General features: G+C 45.6%; 1 protein-coding gene across 6 annotated transcripts in view; it reads right to left on the bottom strand.

The window, feature by feature from the left end:
- The window catches only part of PHF21A (PHD finger protein 21A), a 193,377-nt gene that overhangs the window by 128,224 nt on the left and 41,722 nt on the right, over window positions 1-23,431 (bottom strand). For all 6 annotated transcript variants that reach the window (XM_075326484.1, XM_075326479.1, XM_075326482.1 and 3 more), the window contains exons 2-3: window positions 11,109-11,264; window positions 8,428-8,460 (exon numbers count right to left, since the gene is read on the bottom strand). In XM_075326484.1, the coding sequence (XP_075182599.1) occupies window positions 8,428-8,460; window positions 11,109-11,162 (87 nt within the window). In that variant the 5' untranslated portion in view covers window positions 11,163-11,264. The remainder of the gene's footprint in view (window positions 1-8,427; window positions 8,461-11,108; window positions 11,265-23,431) is intronic.

The raw sequence follows: 23,431 nt of genomic DNA, 5'->3' as shown, positions 1-23,431 counted from the left end.
AAATAAAAATGAAAAATATCAGAGAATGCAAGTGTGTGTGACCTCCTGAAACACAAAGCAATGAACTAGGTAGATTGTCATCCAGGGGGTGTATATAGCCGGAGGGAGGAGCTACACGTTTGAGTGTAGTACTTTGTGTGTCCTCCGGAGGCAGTAGCTATACACCCATGGTTTGGGTCTCCCATAAGGAACGATAAAGAAAATAAATTAAATATATATCTGTATCACATGGCCATATTATTCCAGGCACTTTGTTGTGACGCTATTATCAGTTTGGACATGTCCGCATGCTGGCCGGGAGTACAGGAGAGTATGTCATACCCAGTACCAGACTGTCACCTCCGGCTGATCAGTTTGTGGCTGCACAGTGCAATATGAGCGCGACTGTGCATAGCAAACAGATAAGGCTCTGTTCACATGCAGCACCAAAATCAGCCACCTTGGTAGAACCAGAGCTGCACCCATGGATCCACTGTGTGATGGATCCAGCAGAATATTGTGGCGTTTGTTAACCACAATGCAGAGGTGAACAAAGCCTGAAAAAGATCAGACGTGGAATTCTGACCTGATCGTTATAAGCGGTCTTCAGACTGAGGAGATGTTAGAGGCTCCACAGCTTTTGGTTTTAAGGCCGGGTTCACTCTACAATCAAAAGTAAAGTGGTGGAAGGATTCCTTTGACCATAATGGAGTCTATTAGGATAGGGTTCGATTCTTAGCACCACTTTAGTGTTTGTTTTTCAGTGCTGAAGTGTCACTTTTTTTATCTGATATCCCTGCCACCTGTCATATACTCACCTTTCTGCAGCTTCATTAACGACGCCGCACTGGTCCCGCGGCGCCATCTTGTGACTAACTTCTGACTGGCCAGAAGTCAGAGGTTATGTTACAAGCTCCTAATGCATTTCTGTGAGAGCCAGGACGGGGCTCTGCGATGTATGGAGTTATATATAGTGGCTGTGGCTAGGGACTGGCTATCTGCCCCCTATCTGAAGCAATAGAAGGCAGATGTGCAGTACCCGGCCACTATATAGCTGACGGGGCCGTGCAATACAGCTCCATAACAGTAGTCAGCAGCTGATCGGCGGGGGCCAGGTGACGCACCCCACCGATCAGAAATTAGAGGCACTTGTCATGTAAGAGTTTTGTGTCAGTTTTAAATCATTTGTCAAAGACAATTTTTTCCTGTTATTGTAAGTCCTATAGAAAATCCTAATAAAATAAGAAAACACTAGGGGGAAAAATAAAACACTGCGGATGTCAACACTTCAATATTTTCCTACACATTTTAGGAAGAAAGAAAAAAAGAAAGAGGAACAGGAAGTGGTAAACAAAAAAAAAAAAAGAATTTTGTTTACTTACCGTAAATTCTTTTTCTTATAGTTCCGTATTGGGAGACCCAGACATTGGGTGTATAGCTTCTGCCTCCGGAGGACACACAAAGTACTACACTAAAAAGTGTAGCCCCTCCCTCCGAGCATATACACCCCCTGGATAACCAGATCTAGCCAGTTTAGTGCAAAAGCTGAAGGAGAGTAGCCACCCACAAGTAGAGATAGAGCAAGAACCGGAACAAACGGAGACTCTGTCTACAACAACAGCCGGTGATAACACGCGGAACAAGAAACTGCCAATAGGCAACAGGGAGGGTGCTGGGTCTCCCAATACGGAACTATAAGAAAAAGAATTTACGGTAAGTAAACAAAATTCTCTTTTTCTTCATCGTTCCTATGGGAAACCCAGACCATGGGACGTCTCAAAGCAGTCCATGGGTGGGTAATAAACAGAAACTGAGAAGTAGGCAAAACCTAACTTCACAAGTGGGCGACAGCCGCCTGAAGGATGCGTCTGCCCAAGCTCGCATCTGCCGAAGCATGAGCATGCACTTAGTAGTGCTTCGAGAAGGTATGCAGACTAGTCCAAGTGGCAGCCTGACAGACTTGTTGAGCCGTAGCCTGGTGCCTGAAAGCCCAAGAGGCACCGACAGCTCTGGTCGAGTGTGCCTTGATCCCCGGCGGGGGAGGCACCTGAGAACTCTGGTAGGCATCCGAAATGGTCGACCTAATCCAACGGGCTAAGGTCGGCTTATAAGCAGAGAGGCCCTTGCGCCGACCTGTGGTTAGCACAAAAAGAGAGGTACACCGCCTAAGAGCAGCGGTGCGAGACACATAGATCCGGAGAGCACGCACCAGATCCAGAGTATGCAACGCTTTTTCAAAGCGATGAACAGGAGCCGGACAAAAGGAAGGCAGGGTAATGTCCTGGTTAAGGTGGAAAGGAGAAACCACCTTAGGGAGAAAGTCCGGAGTCGGACGGAGAACCACCTTGTCTTGATGAAAAACCAAAAAAAGGTGACTCCGAAGAGAGCGCAGCTAAATCAGAGACTCTCCTGAGGGAAGTTATGGCCACTAGAAAGACCACTTTCTGTGAAAGACGATACAAAGAAACCTCCCTAAGAGGCTCAAAGGGGGGTTTCTGCAAAACCGTGAGAACCAAATTGAGGTCCCAGGGATCCAAGGGCCGCCGGTAAGGCGGAATGATGTGAGACGCACCTTGCATGAAGGTGCGGACCTGAGCCAGCCGGGGCGATACGCCGCTGGAACAGCACTGATAGAGCCGAGACTTGTCCCTTGAGAGAGTTGAGGGACAGTCCCAGCTGCAGACCGGACTGTAGAAAGGACAGAAGGGTCGGCAAGGAAAAAGGCCAAGGAGAATGGCCGGAAGAGCGACACCAGGACAGGAAAATCTTCCAAGTCCTGTGATAGATCTTGACGGAGGAAGACTTCCGGGCCCGAGTCATAGTGGAAATGACTTCAGGAGGGATACCAGAAGCCGTCAAGATCCAGGACTCAAGAGCCACGCCGTCAATCTGAGAGCCGCAGAATTCTGGCGGAAAAACGGACCTTGTGAGAGAAGGTCTGGACGGTCCGGGAGATGCCACGGCACCTCTACGGACAGATGGAGCAGGTCTGGGTACCAAGCCCGCCTGGGCCAGTCCGGAGCAATGAGGATGACTCGACGGCCCTCCATTCTGATCTTGCGCAGAACTCTGGGCAAGAGAGCTAGAGGGGGAAACACGTAGGACAGACGAAACTAGGACCAGTCTTGAACCAGAGCGTCCGCGGCAAAGGCCTGAGGATCGTGGGAGCGAGCCACGTAAACCGGAACCTTGTTGTTGTGACGGGATGCCATTAGGTCCACGTCCGGAGTGCCCCATTTGCGGCAGATTGACTGAAACACTGCCGGGTGCAGGGACCACTCGCCACCGTCCACGGATTGACGGCTGAGATAATCTGCCTCCCAGTTTTCCACGCCTGGGATGTGGACTGCGGATATGGTGGACTTGGAGTCCTCCGCCCATTGAAGGATGCGTTGTACCTCCAACATTGCCAGGCGGCTGCGTGTCCCGCCTTGGTGATTGATGTAGGCAACCGCTGTCGCGTTGTCTGACTGGACTCGGATGTGCTTGCCCGCCAACAGGTGGTGAAAGGCTAGGAGAGCTAGAAGCACAGCTCTGATTTCCAGCACATTGATCGAGAGGGCTGACTCGGACGGAGTCCAAGTGCCCTGCGCTCGGTGGTGGAGACATACCGCTCCCCAGCCGGATAGACTGGCATCCGTGGTGAGGTTCACCCAGGACGGGGCCAGGAAGGAGCGCCCCTGAGACAGAGAGAGGGGCCGAAGCCACCACTGAAGAGAGCTCCTGGTCTGTGGCGACAGAGCCACTAACCTGTGCAAGGAGGAAGGCCGATTGTCCCAACAGCGGAGAATGTCCAGCTGCACTGGACGCAGATGGAACTGGGCAAAGGGAACAGCCTCCATTGACGCCACCATCTGACCCAGCACCTGCATCAGGCGCCTGAGGGAATAACGGCGGGGCCTCAGCAGAGAGCGCACCGCTAGCTGGAGGGACTGCTGTTTGACTAAGGGCAGCTTCACAAGTGCCGGCAGAGTCTCGAATTGCATCCCTAGGTACGGGAGACTCTGGGTCGGAGTCAGAGTGGATTTGGGCAGATTGACCAGCCACCCGAATTGGGCTAGAGTGGCGAGAGTGAGCGAGACACTCCGCTGACAGTCTGCGCTGGATGAAGCCTTGACTAGAAGGTCGTCCAGGTAAGGAATCACTGCCAACCCCTGGAGGTGCAGAACCACAACCACTACTGCCATGACCTTGGTGAATACCCGAGGGGCCGTGGCTAACCCGAAGGGGAGAGCCACGAATTGGAAATGTTCCTCTCCGATTGCAAAACGTAGCCAACGCTGGTGTGAAACTGCAATTGGCACATGCAGATAGGCATCTCTGATGTCGATGGATGCCAGGAAATCCCCTTGGGTCATTGAGGCAATGACTGCAGAGACTCCATGCGAAAATGCCGCACCTGAACATGGTTGTTGAGAAGCTTGAGATCCAGGATGGGCCGGAAGGAACCGTCCTTTTTGGGGACTAGGAAGAGATTTGAGTAGAAACCTCTGAACCGTTCCCGGGCGGGAACCGGTACAATTACTCCGTTGGCCTGCAAGGATGCCACGGCCTGAGAGAAGGCGGCGGCCTTGGAGCAGGGGGAAGTTGACAGAAAAAATCTGTTTGGCGGGCTGGAAGAGAATTCTATCCTGTAGCCGTGGGAGATGATATCCCGCACCCACTGATCGGAGACGTGTTGAAGCCACACGTCGCCAAAGTGGGAGAGCCTGCCACCGACTAAGGACGTTGCTGGCGCGGACAGATAGTCACGAGGAGGCTGCCTTAGTGGCAGCAGCTCCTGCGGTCTTCTGTGGACGCGCTGTGGATTTTTGGTCCTTGGCTGAGTTAGTGGACGAGCCCGAGGGCTTAGAGGACGACCAGTTGAAGGAACGAAAGGAACGAAACCTCGACTGATTCCTACCCTGGACAGGTTTCCTGGTTTTGGTTTGTGGCATGGAAGTACTCTTCCCGCCAGTAGCCTCCTTAATAATTTCATCCAGCTGCTCACTGAATAGCCTGGACCGAGCAAAAGGGAGTCCAGCAAGGAACTTCTTCGAGGAAGCATCTGCCTTCCACTCTCGAAGCCACAGGATCCTGCGGATAGCGAGGGAATTAGCCGAAGCCACCGCAGTGCGGTGAGAAGCCTCCAGCATGGCAGACATGGCATAGGATGAAAAAGCTGAAGCTTGGGAAGTTAAAGCAACCATTTCGGGCATAGATTCCCTGGTGAGGGAATGCATCTCCTCTAGAGAAGCAGAGATGGCTTTGAGAGCCCACACTGCTGCAAAAGACGGGGAGAACGAGGCCCCCGCAGCTTCATACACGGATTTGGCCAGAAGGTCGACCTGGCGGTCAGTGGAATCCTTAAGAGAGGTGCCAGCAACTGATACAACGGTCCGGGCTGATAGCCTAGACACCGGAAGGTCTACCTTTGGTGAATGAGCCCACTCCTTGACCACCTCAGGTGGAAAGGGAAAACGGTCATCAGAACCACGCTTTGGGAAGAGTTTGTCAGGACAGGCCCTGGGCTTGGTCACAGCGGCCTGAAAACTGGAGTGGTTAAAGAACACACTCTTTGGCCTCTTAGGCAAGGTAAACTGTGCTCTTTTGCCAGAGAGGGTTGCTCCTCTGATACTGGCAGATTGAGATCCAGTACAGAATTAATGGATGCAATCAAATCACTAACATCTGAGTCACTTTCGGACAGATCAATGGGGCACATGGAGTTAGCCTCCGAGCCCCCTGTAAAGTCATCCTCCTCGTCCCGCGAGTCAGTGTCTGAAACAGAGCCGCGGGACGAGGAAGGAGAGGGAGCCCTGCGTCTCCTTTTAGGAGGACGGGGTCTGGGACCAGATGATGAATCCTCTGTGAGCTCCGCTGAGAGAGCCCTAGCAGCAGAGGCGCCCTGTGAAAGGGGCTGATGCATGTTCAGCAAAGTCCTGGACAGCTGTCCCATGTAGTCGGCAAAAGACTGGGAGATAGACCTAGAAAAGGATTCTACCCAAGCCGAGGGTTCAGCCACAGGAGCCGGAGCAGCCGGAGAGACCACTGGGGGTGCGATTCCAGGCTGAGGCATCGTCAGGTTCTAGCAGGCATCACAATGTGGAAAGGTGCTCGGCTCAGGCAGCAGGAGCTTACATGCAGTGCATACTGAATACAGCTTTGGAGCCTTGCTCCTCGTGTGAGACATGCTGCTGAAGTGGGGGCTTGCCAGAATGACCCCCAGAGAGTATATACAGAAGGTCCACAACCGGAGGTTGTGGCTTACCAGACCGCTGGAGTGGTTTGTGTGCCCTCCAGATCCCAAAGCCCGGACCCCCAAGCACCTCAGCAGGGATGCTGCAGCCAGTGCTGATCGCAGGGAAAAACGCTGAAAAAATGGCGCCGGAGCGAAGAGAGGGGGCGGGACTCACTCAGAGCGGGATCTGGAGGGCCATAGAGACCTACAGGGGAGGAGACATGTACTCAGTGAGGAGTGTCCCTCCCCTGTGCAGAACGGCCGCTGGGCGGAGCCGCACTGTCCCTCTGCATGAATGACATGCGAGGGCAGTGAAACCGAAAGTAGGCCTCCGGCGAAGCCGGGGCCTAAATTTGAGCGGTGCGGCCGGCGCGCAGGCACCATCGGCGCGGTTCTCAGGCGACAGCCAGAGAATCCGCCGGAAATGTCACAAAAATCACTCAGCACACTCTCCCACAACAATAAAGTACAAGGGACCGCCATATATAAACGTCTCAGGTACTTAGCTTGCTGAGACGCAAGGTTCCAAGTCCCTGGGGATGAGTGCTCCGGTCCAGCAGGATTCTGAAGGGCTGCGGAGGGAGACCGGTCTCCTGCCAAGCATGGAGAACCGTGCTGGCTCCCACTTCAAGCCAGAGCCCAGGAGGGATGGTGAAGGAGCACGGCATGTAAGGCTCCAGCCTTGGAATCAACCTTAACATGCCGGGAGTCCAGGCTTGGACCCGCTTTTCTTCAAACTCTTTCCAAAAATGAAAAATCAGATGAGAATGCATGTGTGGAAGTATGCCTCCTGAACACAAAGCGATAAACTGGCTAGATCTGGTTCTCCAGGGGGTGTATAAGCTCAGAGGTAGGAGCTACACTTTTGAGTGTAGTACTTTGTGTGTCCTCCGGAGGCAGAAGCTAAACACCCCAATGTCTGGGTCTCCCATAGGAACGATAAAGAAAAAACAAAACTGGCAAAGTTTGTTAAGTTTAACGAAGTGCCAAAATCCAGAAGAATTTCCAAACCAAACCCCCCCAACTGAAAATTCCCCCCCCAACTGTCTTTCTCGACATGCACCATCTTTATTATGAGCCTAGGAGACTTGGACGCTCTGTGCCTTCTCAGCTGGCGTCTAGGAGAACATAATGGCACTAGATTGAGTGAGTGCTCCTGTGTATGGGAGAGTCGGCCGAGATTGTGATCAGCTGAAGCCTTCTTCGTCTGACAGCCATCTAATGTGTATTGCCGGATTTAGTCTAGACAGTCCAATGACACGCAGGGTTTACCATAGGACATGGACCTCGATAAATAAATTTGGCGCATATTAAGACCGTCTATTCGTAAGTTTGAAAGGTCTACGAATTACACAAAATTGATAAATCTGCCTCAATGAACATGAAAACCGCTCTACAGAGAGAAGAGAGAAAAAAAACAAAAAACTAACTAGAAAAGGTATAAATACATTGTGAACGTTTTGGGGTTGAATGCCGCAATCATAAAACCATGCCCCTCTTTTTTGACATAACCAAAAAAGTGACTAGTGTCTATACTTGAGAAAGTCCAATGCAGGACGAAACGCGCGTCGGGCAGCAGGCAGGCGAATTCCACGGACTCTGCACATAGGTAATGCACATCTAAACCCATTCTTCATACTATATTAATTGCAGCACTCTCACTTTAGAGCACTATGCACTTTATATTTTTGATGGCTGTGCATAAGGAATATTTATGAGAAACATTTTGTAGGTTTATCAGGCTATACATTTATTGATATTTGAAATTAACTTTATTTTTTGTATATTTTTCTACCTATTTATTGTAGTCCCGTTGGTATTTATATTTGCATATACTGCCTCTTGAATTTCCCTATTATTGAATATTTTTGCTCCTCTACTGTTTTTAATTTTGTCAGTCTATTTTTTAATATTTATACAAATAAAAAAATACATATATTTTATTTCATGGTGTTTTGACTCTTAGGGGCAGGTGTAAACTATCTGTCCATGGGGGTCTTTTTGGGATGAACATAACCAAAAAGTGAGCAGTCCTAACTTAGTCGAGTTTTTCTAGCGCACGCTGCACGGAGGAGAGACGGCGCTGGTAAGTTCCCACTCTGGTGATTTTTGAAGTTCTCTTATAGCAATATATTTCATATAAATAAATTAACCCATTTCATGTAATACATCATTTAGTAACACACCATAAAACAAATACCAAAGTATTTTAAAATTAGAAATTTTACCTGTGGATCTTGCTTCATTTGAGCAACCAATTTCTGGTGGAAGGAAAAAAAAATATATATATATCAGTACTTATTTATCCATTTCTTTTTAGATAAACAATGATGCCATAAATGTCTTAGATTACAATTCAGAGAATAGCACTTTTCAGTAGCAGCAAGTCCGGTCTATAGGCAACTTATTCGGGTTCAGCTGTAGAAGTCAGTTTTACTCAATATTGTACTTTGAAAACTTAAAGGCGTTTTCCCAAAATATAGAATTGGTGACTTATCCAATTTACTACCTAATTACTTAGGTTGCCTATAGAAATGGATTTTCCTGAACCTTCATGAATAATTCCACATCTAACATACACTAGGAAATAAAAAAAAAAAAGGGGGCAGACGCTTATACAAAAGCCAAACCAGAACAAAAACTACAAAAATGAAGCCGACCGGCAGAAGCAAATGTGCAGCTTTCCTGAACGATACTAAGCTCAGATTAACCTAGATTTAATATATTTTATTTTGCATCTTAAGAAGGTTCACCCGCGACTTCGCGATTTTTTTTTTGATGTTCATTTTAATTTTTATTTTACTTTACAGATTACATTATATTTGGTCACAATGCACGGAGTAATAGAAACTCAATTAAAGAGTTATAGCTAGGCTTTTCGTCACCAGGGCAAAGATTTATTTAAAGAGGTATTCCCATGTCATAAATTTACGTCACTTATGAGGATTTGGCCATGAGAACGAAACGGATTCCGCACAGTCTTACGTTCACCATTTTTCCCTGCAGAGCAGCGCTCTGGACACCCATTTTGCAGGGAACTACAGCACAGTTCAACTCAAATGAATGAAGCCGTGATCAGACACCTGCGCTGCCGGGTGCCATTGGGCATGTCTAAATAGTGATGGGGCGCAGCTGAATCACAGTTGCAGTCCCTTCATTCTCAAAATCTGTGGTAATCCCATAGCTGTTATATGCTGTCACTTTACAAAACAAGAATACCCTATAAAATGTCCTAGAAGTCTATTGCCAAAGGTAAGGGTCTTATTAGCTTCCATTTGGTATCTCTACAAAAGCCCTCCTCCCAATAATCATCTTGCTCTGAAAAAGGAGTTCCGCAAAATACAAATTAAAATAAAAAAGTTACTGTAAAAGTTCTCTAACAGAAACGTGGCAGCAAGTAAAGTGCTCACACGCTGCCAATCAGCTGCATAATGAGGCCCAGTGACTGACAGCCTTGTTATCCAATCAGAGCGTCCAGAATGTGACAAGGAAGTACCGAGAGACGTCGGAGTAAACCCCCACCCCGGCCTTCTGCTGCCCCAAACCTTCTGAAATAATTCAGGCACAATGGTGTGTGGATTGTGTAAATTGTCATGTAGGTCATATTTTGGGCCATCAAAACATAGTTGGATTTTTTTCTTTATTATTATTATTATTATTATTATTTAGAAATAGTCACAAAAATTGGAAAAGTTAGAAATGTATCTCATAGGATGGAGTTCCTGATTGTATCCTGCAGAGGTCACTATTGCACATGCTGTCAATAGAAAGGACTCGGCTGATGAAAGATCCCAGCAATGTGTGACGGCAGCCCAAAGGGTAACTTATAACCAGACGTTAAGTATTAGAAATCAATATTACAAGCATTAAAGTGAAAGTAGTTTCCTAAATTTTTCCTCGGCCCAAACAGCTATTCTCACATCCCTTACTGGACGCTGATCTAGGGCCTCGTGCACACAATCGTTTTTCACGCACGCGTCGTATCACTGCTCTTCACAGATAAAAACACACAGCTATTATAGTCTATGAGGCTGTTCAATCTTGATGTGATTTAGTGTCCAAAAAAAATAAATAAAATCACAGTGACGTCCATTTTTAATCCAAGTCACAGATTAAAATGAACCGGTTAACCATTCAAGTCCCACAGATGTGAAAATCAGGGACAGATAATGGTGCGTACAGACTTTATCACTGTGGTGGGTAGGAAAGTGCTGCAATGTTTCACTGTATTTTTGCAGATGAAAAAAAATCACTGAAAAAAAAAAAAATGACAGTGACCAAAAACTAAATGACAATCTGATCCAAGGCAATGGTGAAGATGAGCCAAGGAACGGCAATGTTTTTCTTGTTATCAATTCTGGAACTTGACGGAGCCAAATATAAAGTCAGTGGGGATCATTTTGGAAGGCTTTTGAAATGTCAAAAAGTTACAAAATATTGGGATAAAGATGCAATTTTATGGGAATTACAAAAAGTGGGTGTAAACTGTGCATTCTGAGCTAAGCATATGGACCGAAGCCGGAGTTCTGGAAAGTGGCTGCTTGGACAGTCACAATGCAAAAGAGGGGTGGTGTGAAAAGTGCAAAAACCGCTGTAGACAGAAATATATCGAAATATGCGCGAAATATGTAAGCACGGTATGAGAACGTGTGAATGGTATCAGTGACTAATTAGGATATAAACAGCGGCAAATGGCAGCGTTCAATAAACAACGTACGGAGCCGCAGCGTGTCACACCAGACATTGCTTACATCCACGGGTCCCCAGAGCTGATCAGTGGGGTACCAAGATGACCCCCACCGATCTGATACTGATGACCTGTAGTGCACATATATCATGAGATCTTCTGGATAACCCCCTTAATAAACCCAACTTCAGTTAATGGAGACATATAGTGAAGATTTCTTACCTGGTGAACTTGAATTTCCACTTTTAGGGCCTCCTGTAGAGTCTGAAGCTCCATTCTCCTTTCTCCAGTTTCCCCCCCCCTGAATTTCCCAAATCCTGCCGCTTTTCACACGTCGCTCTGCACGGAGTAGAGACTTTTTTTTTTCAGAGACTAAACCTAAAGACAAAAAGAAAAGACAAAGAAAAAAAAAATGATGATGATTATTTACACGTGTCAAAACAAAAGAGAATGAGCACAAATGTTACTACAATTATGAGGTTATGTGGCCCCCAACAAAAATATTATTGAAAGAGAATTTGCACCCTATGACACAGTGTGCAGGGCCACGGCTCCACAGTCACAAGGGCATGACACAGTGTGCAGGGCCACGGCTCCACCGTCACACGGGCATGACACAGTGTGCAGGGCCACGGCTCCACCGTCACACGGGCATGACACAGTGTGCAGGGCCACGGCTCCACCGTCACACGGGCATGACACAGTGTGCAGGGCCACGGCTCCACCGTCACACGGGCATGACACAGTGTGCAGGGCCACGGCTCCACCGTCACATGGGCATGACACAGTGTGCAGGGCCACGGCTCCACCGTCACACGGGCATGACACAGTGTGCAGGGCCACGGCTCCACCGTCACACGGGCATGACACAGTGTGCAGGGCCACGGCTCCACCGTCACACGGGCATGACACAGTGTGCAGGGCCACGGCTCCACAGTCACACGGGCATGACACAGTGTGCAGGGTCACTGCTCCACCGTCACACGGGCACTGGTCACATCTCATTTTTTATTTCCATTAATATACTTCAAGGGCATTTACCAATGTTCCCTTTGACTGAAGCTGTGACATGTGGCATTGTATAACGTACCATATTTTCTGGATAATAAGACGCACTCACTTGCCCCCAAAACTGGAGGCAAAATAGGGGTGCATCTTACAATCCAGGTATGGCTCACCGGAGCGGCGGTGGTAGAGCGGGGTCAAAAGAGGCAGGGTCGGCAATACTGAGGGCTTGGAGGAGGGGGTGTCACTGCAGTGGAGCGGCTCAGAACAGTCACAGGACGGAGGGTTGGCGATGCGGCGGGCGCCATTGATCTGACAGCGGGCTCCATTGAATTGCCCACAGTTGACGCAATGGGCTGCAAGAAAATGGCCGTTGACATGGCGCGTGCGCATATTGACGAGATGGACTTCAAGAAGATGGCTGCGGAGTCCAATCTGCGCATGTGCCGCCTCTGTGGCCATTTTCTTGAAGTCAATCTCGTGCAATTCAATGGAGCCCACAGTCTGCTGGCAGATCAATGGTGCTCAGTATAGCCCACCCTCCATCCGCCAACCCTCCTGAGCCACGACACCACCTCCTCCGAGCCCGCCAACCCTGCTTCCTGTGACCCTCCTGAGCCGCTCCCACCGGTGAGATATTACCCTGTTTCCCCTAAAATAAGACATGCCCTAAAAATAAGACCTAGTAGAGGTTTTGTTGAATTGCTAAATATAAGGCCTCCCCTGAAAGTAAGACCTAGCAAAGTTTTTGTTTGGAAGCATGGCCGCCGAACAGAACACCAGGGCATGTTGTATATGGAAATAATGGCAGTAACAAGAAATTCTTGATAGGATTCACAGTTTGTCTGTTTATGCTGGTTTGTGTTGAAAACTACTGTACAGTATATAAAAAAAATGTTCATTTTTTTGTTCAACAACAAATATGAATTCTTCTTCATGGAAAAATAAGACATCCCATGAAAATAAGACCTAGTGCATCTTTGGGAGCAAAAATTAATATAAGACACTGTCTTATTTTCGGGGAAACACAGTATAAGACGCACTAGGATTGTAAAACGGACCCTCATATTAACATTAAAAATGATTTCTTCCTATTCTCTTCTAAATTTAGTTTGTGTCTTATAAAACGAAAAATACGGTATTTACTGTGTGCAAAGATTTCCTTTATATGTTTGGGAAAAGTCAGTAAAAAGTAAAGTAAAACATCTCATTGGGCATGAGCCGCTTCAGGCCTCATTCATGTGTCCATGATTCACGTCATTTATTCCATTTGCTTTCTTCTCAGATGTACTATAAGGGCATGTTCACATGAAAGATCGGGCAGTTTGATCATTTTGTGGATATTCAAGTGAATGGGTCCGTCCAGTTTTCACTGTCTAATCAACGCTAACGTGGGTAGGAAAAGATTTGAAAAGTTATTTTTTATGTTATTTTTTTTAAATGTATAAAAACAGATGCCAGACTGTGAAAGCCGAGCCATGAACCAAAAGTGGATGAAAATCAGACCCAGCGCACTGATGAAAATTAGTCTATTTTTTTCCTTTCATGAGAAAAAAAAAAAAAAACACACACACACACACCCCATCTATATTGCACATGATTCTTACAGATACATTGCCATTAATTATACAGGAAAACATCCTTGATCTTTGATATTGTGTAACATTGAACAGATAAGTCTACGTGGACTCTGTGCGCACTAGAAAAGTGATTTTTCTCAAGAAAATATCTTGAGAAACTTCTGGGAGTTGAAGATTTCAAAATCCGCAGGAAAAACGCATGCGGATTTGCCGCGGATTTACCGCAGGTTGGTCCCTGCGGTTTTGCAATAAATAATATAATCGATAGACAAGATAATGGATAGAGTGAAAGATGGATAGATGAATAGATAGATAGGCCTGTTTCACACGTCAGTGATTCTGGTACATTTGTGCTTTTTTTTTAAACGTACCAGAATCACTGACATACGCAGACCCATTATAATGAATGGGTCTGGTCACACGTCAGTGATTTTTCATTGCACGTGTCTCCGTGCAGCGTACCCGCGTGTGCGTGATTGCCGCACGGAGACATGTCCATTTTTTTCTGGCATCACTGATGTTCCACGGACCACGCAGTGGTGTGGTCCATGAAACACGTGCCAGAAAAAAACGTGCTTTTAAAATAAAAAACATTTTTACTCACCCGGCTTCAGCGGCGCTCTCTGCAGCCCATGCAGCTTGCTGCTTCTGAGCCGGCTCATTACTGTCATGCATATTCATGATGCACGACACAGCTGACCCGGAAGCAGCTGCTGCGGGGGTCAGCACCAGCCGGATGCTGCACCGCGGGAGCGATCAGCACCATGGAGAGCGGGAGCGCACACAGGTGAGTTGATTTCTAAGTGCAATCACGGGCCATGGAGAATGGAGCCCGGATTGCACTTAGACAACCCACGTGTGCCATAATTCACGGCACACGCAGGGACATGTGCGTGTTTTACACGCCAGTGAAAAACGTCAGTGTTTTTCACTGAGGTGTGAAACGAGCCATAGATAGATAGATGAGAAAGACCTATATAATGTCCCACCTCCCTGCATTTTCTAAGCTGGCACCCTTTAGTGACTTTCATGTGGCACTAAAGGGTGCTTAGCCTTGTATTTAGCCATAAAATAAATAAAAAAAAAAAACGACGTGAGGTCCCCCCATCTTTTGTAGCCAGCTAGGGTAAAGCAGACGGCTGCAGCCTGCAAACCACAGCTGGCAGCTTCACCTTAGCTGGTAATCCAAAATAGAGGGCACCCCACGCTGTTATTTTACATTAAATAAATAATTTAAAACAAAAAACGTGGGGTCCCCCCCAAATTGGATCACCAGCCAAGGTAAAGCGGACAGCTAGGGTCTGATATTCTTAGACTAGGGAGGTCCACTGTTATTGGACACTCCCCAGTCTAAAAATAGCAGGCCGCAGCCGCCCCAGAAGTGGCGCATCCATTAGACGTGCCAATCCTGGCGCTTCGCCCCAGCTCATCCCGCGCCCTGGTGCGTTGGCAAACGAGGTAATATATGGGGTTGATGCCAGATGTGTAATGTCACCTGGCATCAAGCCCTGGGGTTGGTGAGGTCAGGCATCTATCAGATACCTGACATCACCAACCCAGTCAGTAAGAAATAAAAAATAGACAACAAAAAAAGTTTTATTTGAAAAAACACTCCCCAAAACATTCCCTCTTTAATCAATTTATTGAAAAGAGCACAATCAATTCCACGTCCGGCGTAATCCAATAAGGGGGGGGGGGCACGGCGATCCATACCATAGTCGCTGTCCCAGTCAATGAAGAACACAATGTTCCCCATTGGCTGGGAGAGCAATGCAGTGACCTGAGCGAACATCAATAGCTCAGGTCACTGCAGGGGATGACGAGCGCTGCCATCAGGAGCATAGATGAGATCATTACCTTCTGTGATCATCTCCTGTACTGCTGACGTCAGCGCTGTCACTGGCTTCTATGCCCGCCGCGTTGTCAGAAGTATCGCGAGAGCCCGTGACGTCACCGATAGTGACAGTCTTGGGCCGCTCGCGAGACTGGCATAGACAGCAGTGACAGCGGTGACGTCAGGAGGCAGGAGATCGTCACAGCAGGTAATGATCTCACCTCCTGACAGCAGCGATCGTCATCCCCGCGGCTCCCAGCACTGCAGGGTGTCAGTGTCTGCCTGCGCTGCCGCGTGACAGGCTGCTGACACTGCGGGCAGACACTGACACCCTGCAGGTGAGATTCATCCTTGTCCTGAGCTGTTGTCCGGTCTCCCCACATAATTCTCACCGCCACACAATTAGAGAAAAAAGGATGGATCTACCTGTGGCCAAACATTTCTGTAACCCAGCCCACAGCATCATGGCCATGAAATTGCTGGTATTGAAAGGGAATTTCAAGTCCCAGAGAGACAGGAGACTATGGGAATACAAACTTATGATGACCGGTGACACATTCAGAGTAGGAATGAATGTGTCTCATGGATTCATGTCTTTTTACATCAATTAAGAAATGTGCTCTTCAGAGCATCTGGGGGCATCACAGCCCGGACCAGACCCCAATCAGAGGACAATACAACTTTCACACTGCTTATCTATGAACCACAACAATATTTATGGCCACAACAGTTTGCCCCCTGCCATAGTGATAGTTCTGCTTCACATAACTTGTTTTTTCAGCTTGGTTTATGAATTTTGAAAAAGCCAAAAGCAGCAGCACCGCGCTATAATTCACCTCTAGAAGAACTCAATAATGCAGGCCACAATCTTCCAAAAAAGCCGTCACCTACATAAAACCTCATGGTGAGCAGAGATGTCGCAAAAGAAGAGATGGAAGCAACTACAGAACACTGTGCAACCTCACAACTGCTGAAGAGGTAGATCGGGTTCTCCAAAGTTTCTATTATATGGGTAATCAAAGGCATTGGAATTAGATATAAGGAAAGCTAGCCCACGTCAGCAGCGAAAACCATGGTAGCAAACACTTCTGTGGCAAAAATAATTACAAACAGCATAGTCAGGCTGCACCGTCCCATCTCTTATTGTAAGTCTATGGCACAGAAACGGGTTTAGAGAAAAAGAACAATGACTAAAACCTAATTGCGTATCAGCACCATATTAGTCTGCTGAAGTCACTGGATTGTTCCACGTGTGCATGCTTCCACCATATACCATAATGCTGTATTTCATACCTTCCTTCTTGGGGGCTTATAAATCAGTCTTCTGAAGTTTCTGCACTTCCTAGAGTTGAATGTGATGGGCTTGATTAAATCTGACCACGAGCAGGACAATTATGCAGTATATGTAATCTGTCCATATCGGCTTTTCGATGGTTTCCAGAAAACCATGGATATTCTACACTGGACTGTAAAATGAATCTACTATAGAGGTTGTAGGCCGTGTCTTTCTCTGAAACGCTCAAGCAGCGCACTGAACCCTGACCATGGGTATGAGCAGCTGCGGTCTCCTACAGAGGAGACTCACGGCCCCGCAGGTCAGGACCCGCTGCGTCCAGGACACAGCGAGTCCTGATCGTGGGCACTTACCCTAAGAGCAAGACCAAGACCAGAATGAGGCTCTCAGACTTGAATTGAAGTTTGACCTCCGATGCCTCCATGAAACACTGGAGTAGTTGGGATGTCACAAATTGCCAGAGACTGACCACGGTGGTGACAGAAAATGAAGATGATGGCAGGAAAGTAGAAGAGTAGGGTCAGAAACCTTGTACCACTCCAGTGGTAAAAATTATAAAATAAAATTAAAAAAAAAAAACACAACACACACCTGCTAGTGTACCTAAACCTAAAAATAAATAAAATAAATTTTAAAAAAAAAACATCAATTTATAAACCAGCGCTTCTGGCCAGGCTAAAGTAGTTATACGTAACAAAAAAAGCTCATGTCTGATATATAAAAATAATTGCTACAAAAAAGGGGCACAAGTCTTTAAAAAAAAAAATTATTTACTGGTCCTTTATGGTCTAAAAATAGATATTAAACAAAAACAAAATAAAAAACCAGCACACTTCTTTCCACTGATACACAAAAACAATAACACCAACAACATAAAAGCCAAGCTCTAGGTATCAAGAAAGATGTAAACGTTACTTAATTCACAATATGAATGAGATTTTTTTTTTTTTTTTTACAGCTTTTAAAACCGCAAGTTAGAAAAAAAAAAAAAAAATACTACAAAAACACAACCACATGAGAACAATGCCAATTTTAAAAGCAACCCACTGAACTAAAAAAGGTGCCTCCATGAATATGCTGATGTTTGCTGTGCATTGACAGAAAACGCCATGGTTATTTATTTAACAACAAATAAAAAAAAAGACACAACACACCAGAGTAAAAAGAAAATAAAAAAATAAATAAATATGAAACCATATATGTATTGGCCATGAATGGTAAAATATAGATCCGTGATACACAAGTGTTTTTGTTCATCTCTTCCATTTACATTGCATGTTGTAGAGTGTTGTAGGTAAAATCACAGCAGCACTCGAGACTCCGGAGGCCGGCTTTAAACGATCATAAAGCTGTAGGGTCCCCAAGTGGGACCTGCAGGTTTCAATAATGTAATAGAAATACAGAAATAAAAATGCAAATGTGAACAGAGGCTGACCAGGATTCCTGCGCACGCCTGAGTTCAGCTTACAAGTGTCAATTCTATGCCAGACCAATCACTGGAAGCCTCGGTTGCGCATGCAGTAGATAATATAGAGAGTGTGCAAGCAGCGAGCAAATGTATGCTACTAATAAAGAGCGTGTCACTCAAATCTATAGGATTTCCTCCAAACAAATGGCATGAAATGCACAACATCTCCATGGAAACAAGTCATAGGAAAGCCCTCTAACATGAGAAGGACACAAGGGGCTAATGCTGCCTCCACCTCTACACGGTGCAGGCGTTTCTATACATTCATGTTCCAGTAACACAATCCTCACATTCCTACTTCTGAGCAAGGGACGACGAAATCAGGAAAAAAAAAAAAACTAGAATATAATCTAAATCTCCAAAACAATATTTTAAAACCCTATGCTTTTACACTAAACCCTTTGGGTCCCTCCCACTCCCCCAATATATATGGTCCCATCACAAATCACCCCCTATTCACAGAAGTGCTGTGACAGATTTGGGATCTCATAGAGAAGTAAATCTCAATATACCTCCCCAAATTCACTGATACAAAAAGCAAAATTCTCCCCCCAACAAAATGAGCCCGCTCCCTATTTTGTGCGTACACATCGGGCAGGGGCCCAGCTTTTATGTAGAGATGAGCAGTCAGCCAATCTGTCCAGTATGGAGGGACCATGAACCAACCACAGGAAATAGGAACAGGAGCCGAGCTGCAGAACTGGGAGCGACCACTACAGGATGAATGGAGCGGTGCTGGCGCTGAACCCGGGGGAGAACAGCTGATCAATGGGGGCCACATGTCAGACCCTCTAACATCCAGTACTGATGATGACATATACTAAGGATACACTTTAACTTTGTTTTGATTTTTTTTTTAACTGGTATACCCATTTAAAAACAACAAACCCCAAGCCTGCAGATGTCAAGGTATGCTGGAAATTGTAGTATTGGAACAACTAGAGAGCTGCAGGTCAGAGAGTGCCGAAATGTAGGATTTGATGCCATCCACTTCGGTATTTAACAGGAATTAGCACTTGTTTTTAATAATTATAATCAAATAGTGAGTTATATTTTATTTTCATAACCCGTTATTGGGTTTTTATGAGCGTCTAAGAGCATTCAGAGACTGGCTTTACTGCAGCCACATGGATGATAAACGGCATCAGTAAGGAAATGCTCATTGACTTCTATGGGAGAGTGTTGTGGGCATATCCTATAACCTGTGGATTATAGGCATCCTCAGTGAGCTGTGACAACACGTATTGTGAATGGTGCATCCTGGGTTATCAGTCATTGTACAGCAGAAAGAGAGGGTGAGGAGCTGTGACATCCCTATTGTGAATGATGGATCCTAGGTTATCAGTGTTACATCAAGAGGAGGGGGTGAGCTGTGACATCCCTATTGTGAATGATGGATCCTAGGTTATCAGTGTTACATCAAGAGGAGGGGGTGAGCTGTGACATCCCTATTGTGAATAATGGATCCTAGGGTATCAGTCTTACAGCAGGAGGGGGTGAGCTGTAACATCACCTATTGTGGATGCTGGATCCTGGGTTATCTACTGTATATAGAAGTGTTATTCGTCATTATACAGTAGGAGGAGGACAGCTGTGACCTCACCTATTGTGGATGGTGGATCCCGTCTTACTCTCTGTGTATAAGATGTGTTATCAGTCATTGTACAGGAAGGGGAGGAGGTGACCTGTGACATCTATTGTGGATGGTGGATCCTGTGTTATCAGCCATTATACAGGAGGAAGCGGGGGACAGCTGTGAGACATCACTTATTATGAATGGTGGATCCTGTCTTACCTCCTGTGTATAAGAGTCACTGTACAGGAGGGGGAGGAGGTGAGCTGTGATATCACCTATTGTGGATGGTGGATCCTGTGTTATCAGCCATTATACAGGAGGAAGCGGGGGACACCTGTGAGACATCACTTATTATGAATGGTGGATCCTGTCTTACCTCCTGTGTATAAGAGTAACTGTACAGGAGGGGGAGGAGGTGAGCTGTGATATCACCTATTGTGGATGGTGGAGCCTGTGTTATCAGCTGTATATAGAGGTGTTATCCAGTCATGGTTATCCTGCCTGTGATGAGAATAACGCAAGTGTGAAAATGATCTCCACAGAACAGATGTGTCTGACTACAATGAGGCTTAAGAGTGAAAACTGCAAAATTTTAAGATTTTTTTAAACACGTGTAGGAAACAACCATCTCTGAAAATTACATTTTACAAAAAAAATCTGATTTAGACTAAAGTTGATCTTCTGATGACATACTGCTCAAGTCAATGTGAACATGGGATCCAGTCAACGTTAAATATTTATCCAAGGATGCTAACAAGGGCATCACATAAATCCAACAAGATAATTGTGAATACACACAACATGGGAACGTACATCGATGCCGCTACTAGAAGTATTTTAATGTATAATTACAGTTTGCTGAGTAAAAGCAATAATTAACTTTGCCATCGTTGCCCGAATAGACAGAAAAAAAAATGAAAAAAGAAAAAAAAAAAAACACAAATATTTTCTCAGTTTGCATCAATGAGTCACTCTAAATGGCAAATGGTTACTTAGCGCTGGTTCTGAGGATTCTTCACACTCCAACTCTTGGACTGAGAGACTAATAACTAATGATATCACATGCCGCTGCTCTAATGAAAGCGGAATGAAGAGTTATTACACAACATTAGTCCTTGAAATTAGAAAAAAAGAAGAGTTAATCCTCGTAGTCTGAACTGAGTCACTTGTGAATGGGTTTGGTGAAGGACATCTATGCTTGAGAAACAGGTTCATCTATTCTCTTCAGACCCCATAGTAAAACAATGTGTATTACACTATAAAAGGAAAAACATCCATAGACATTAATATGGAGTCGTCCTCTGTAGGTATAATGCTTCTCGCACTTCTGGGAAGGATATCTATCAAATTTTGGAGGCGTCTGTGGGAATTTTGCCTCTTCTCCCAGAACATTTGTGAGGTCAGAACGTGATGTTGTGGAGAGTTTGGGCTCACGATTCCCATTCATTTCAGGGGTGCTGGAGGAGCTTCAGGTCTGGGCTAATGATGAGCGAGTTTCGCAATACTCGGATTCGCAATACTTGTGACGAGCACGGTCTAATACTCGCGTATGCATGCCAAACAGTGCAGCATTTGGGTTACTTTTTACATTGCGAATATTCCCCATTGACTTGCATTGCACATACTATTCGGAATGTATACGCGAGTATTCGGCTGTGTCCGCACTTTGCGTCGTCCTACATGCAGTTCCAAACGCACCCTCTGGCAGTAATTGATTTTGCCCAAAGTTCCTTTTGACCACAAAATAGTGCTAAAAACGCATGCGTATTTACCGTGTTTTAGGTGCGTTTTTAGCGCTTTTTACATACTTTTCCATAGTGTTTTGAACATAAAGACACTGCTAAATAAAGTGTAAACAGTCAAACATAATGAAAAAAAAAGAGAAAAAAAAGGGCCACAAATATAATTTATGAAAATTTAAAGAAAATATTTAAATTTCATATAATTATAGTGGTATTTAACCATTTAGCGGTAAAATAGCAATAAATTAATATTTTTCATTGATTTGTCGGATTATGTGTGTGTAAAGGGACATATCAAATCTTTATTTTCATGTTCAAAAAGCATGCGTTTATTTAGTCCAAAACGCATGTTTTCTGCACCTGAAAAGCAGGTAAAACGCTGGAATTTTGATTTTGCTTGCGTTTTCACATTTCTCATTGACTTCAATGTTATCAAAACGCTGCAGAAATGGCAAAAACAATTGACATGCTGCTTCTTTGAACGCATGGTTTTTGCCCCAATTTATGCAAATTAAACGCAGCGTTTTTAAAACGCAAAGTGCGAACGAAAATCATCCTTTTCCATAGACTGTTATGGAAAATCAAAACGCATGCGTTTTGGCATGAAAACACTGCTGCTCGAAACGCAGGTGGAAACGCAAAGTGCGGACACAGCCTTAGACAGTACTTGCTACGAGTATTGCGAATCTGAGTATTTAGAAATTTGCTCATCATTAGTCAGGGCCTTTTGCAGCCGATCAAGTTCTTCCACCAAACTCCCCCAACCAATTGGTGTAATCTTTTTCCATGTTCGGTGTTATTTTTGAATTGCATGTTTTCTGCTTCCTATAGGATTGCTACATCTCCCCCCCCCCCCCATCGCCAGCGCCCCCTGACGAAGTCTTTGACAAACGAAACGTGTTGGGGTAGGCAGCAAATTACAGCAGCGCTCATCCATTAAGGCAAATGTATATATGCAAAATATGCAGGATAAAATGGTGACAGGGATATACCCAAAGAGGCAGCCACAATTACAGTAGTGACAGTGCTAGCATAACATGATGTTCCTTTCCTGAAAAATACATACAATTTTGTTTGTAACCCCTGGTGTACATTATAGAGACAATGCTGGAGGTATGTGAGGAGTTTGTTACATAAATGCCTAATGAAAACCCCAGGGTACAAGTGTTAAATAGCTAGCAGCCCTGTTATGACACGGAAAGATGCAACAAGGAGGAGGATGATCAAAGTGTAATAATGAACTGCTGTTTTTTTTAATATCTACCATAAAGATTTATGATTTGACTACTTGTTTGGTTTGGGTCACTATTTCCTTCATTGGTGTTTTTGCCTGCACTAGTTGGGAAATTTTTGATTGGCGATTCCCCCCACATAGTTTCTCCTAGCCTTCGCTAAAACATACTAAACAATGAAACGTGTATAAAAAAAAAAAAAAAAAAAAAGGGCATAACAAAATGAGCGTGATTGGGCCTTATAAAACCAATTGTGCCAAAGCAACACTTTGCCAAAAAAAGACAATACTATATATGAGGATCTGACCCATGCACTACAATAGATTCCACCATTGACATCAAATGCATAAAAGTAATTTAAAGCAGCACTCCAGCATTTGCATCCCTGAAGTCACCACTGGCCGTCTTCAGCGCCTCCCGGCATTGCTGTCTCAATCCGCTATCTTTTTAACCTGAAGTCAGAGGTAACGGTCACAAGCTGTCAGTACAAGTCTAAGGCTATGTGCGCACGTTGCGTAATTACATGCAGTTACGCTGCGCTTTGTAGCGCAGCATAACTGCATGCGTCCTGCGTCCCCTGCATAATCTATGGAGATTGTGCAGGGGCCGTGCGCACATGGCGTCTTAGAGCGCAGCGCTTCGGCTGCTGCTCGAAGTGCGCGTTCTAAGAAGTGACATGTCACTTCTTCCGTGCGCTTTGCCGGCAGCCCCTGCTCTGTCTATGGCAGGAGCTGCAGGCAGAGCGCACGTTCTCTGCCGGCACCATGCGCTTCAGAACGGAGATTTTCAGCTGCGCTCTGAAGCACACCTTTTA

This window comes from Anomaloglossus baeobatrachus, chromosome 10, assembly GCF_048569485.1.
Source record: "Anomaloglossus baeobatrachus isolate aAnoBae1 chromosome 10, aAnoBae1.hap1, whole genome shotgun sequence".
Lineage (NCBI taxonomy): Eukaryota > Metazoa > Chordata > Amphibia > Anura > Aromobatidae > Anomaloglossus > Anomaloglossus baeobatrachus.
Note: the sequence above shows the minus strand (reverse complement) of the source record. Positions and strands in the feature narration are given on the sequence as shown.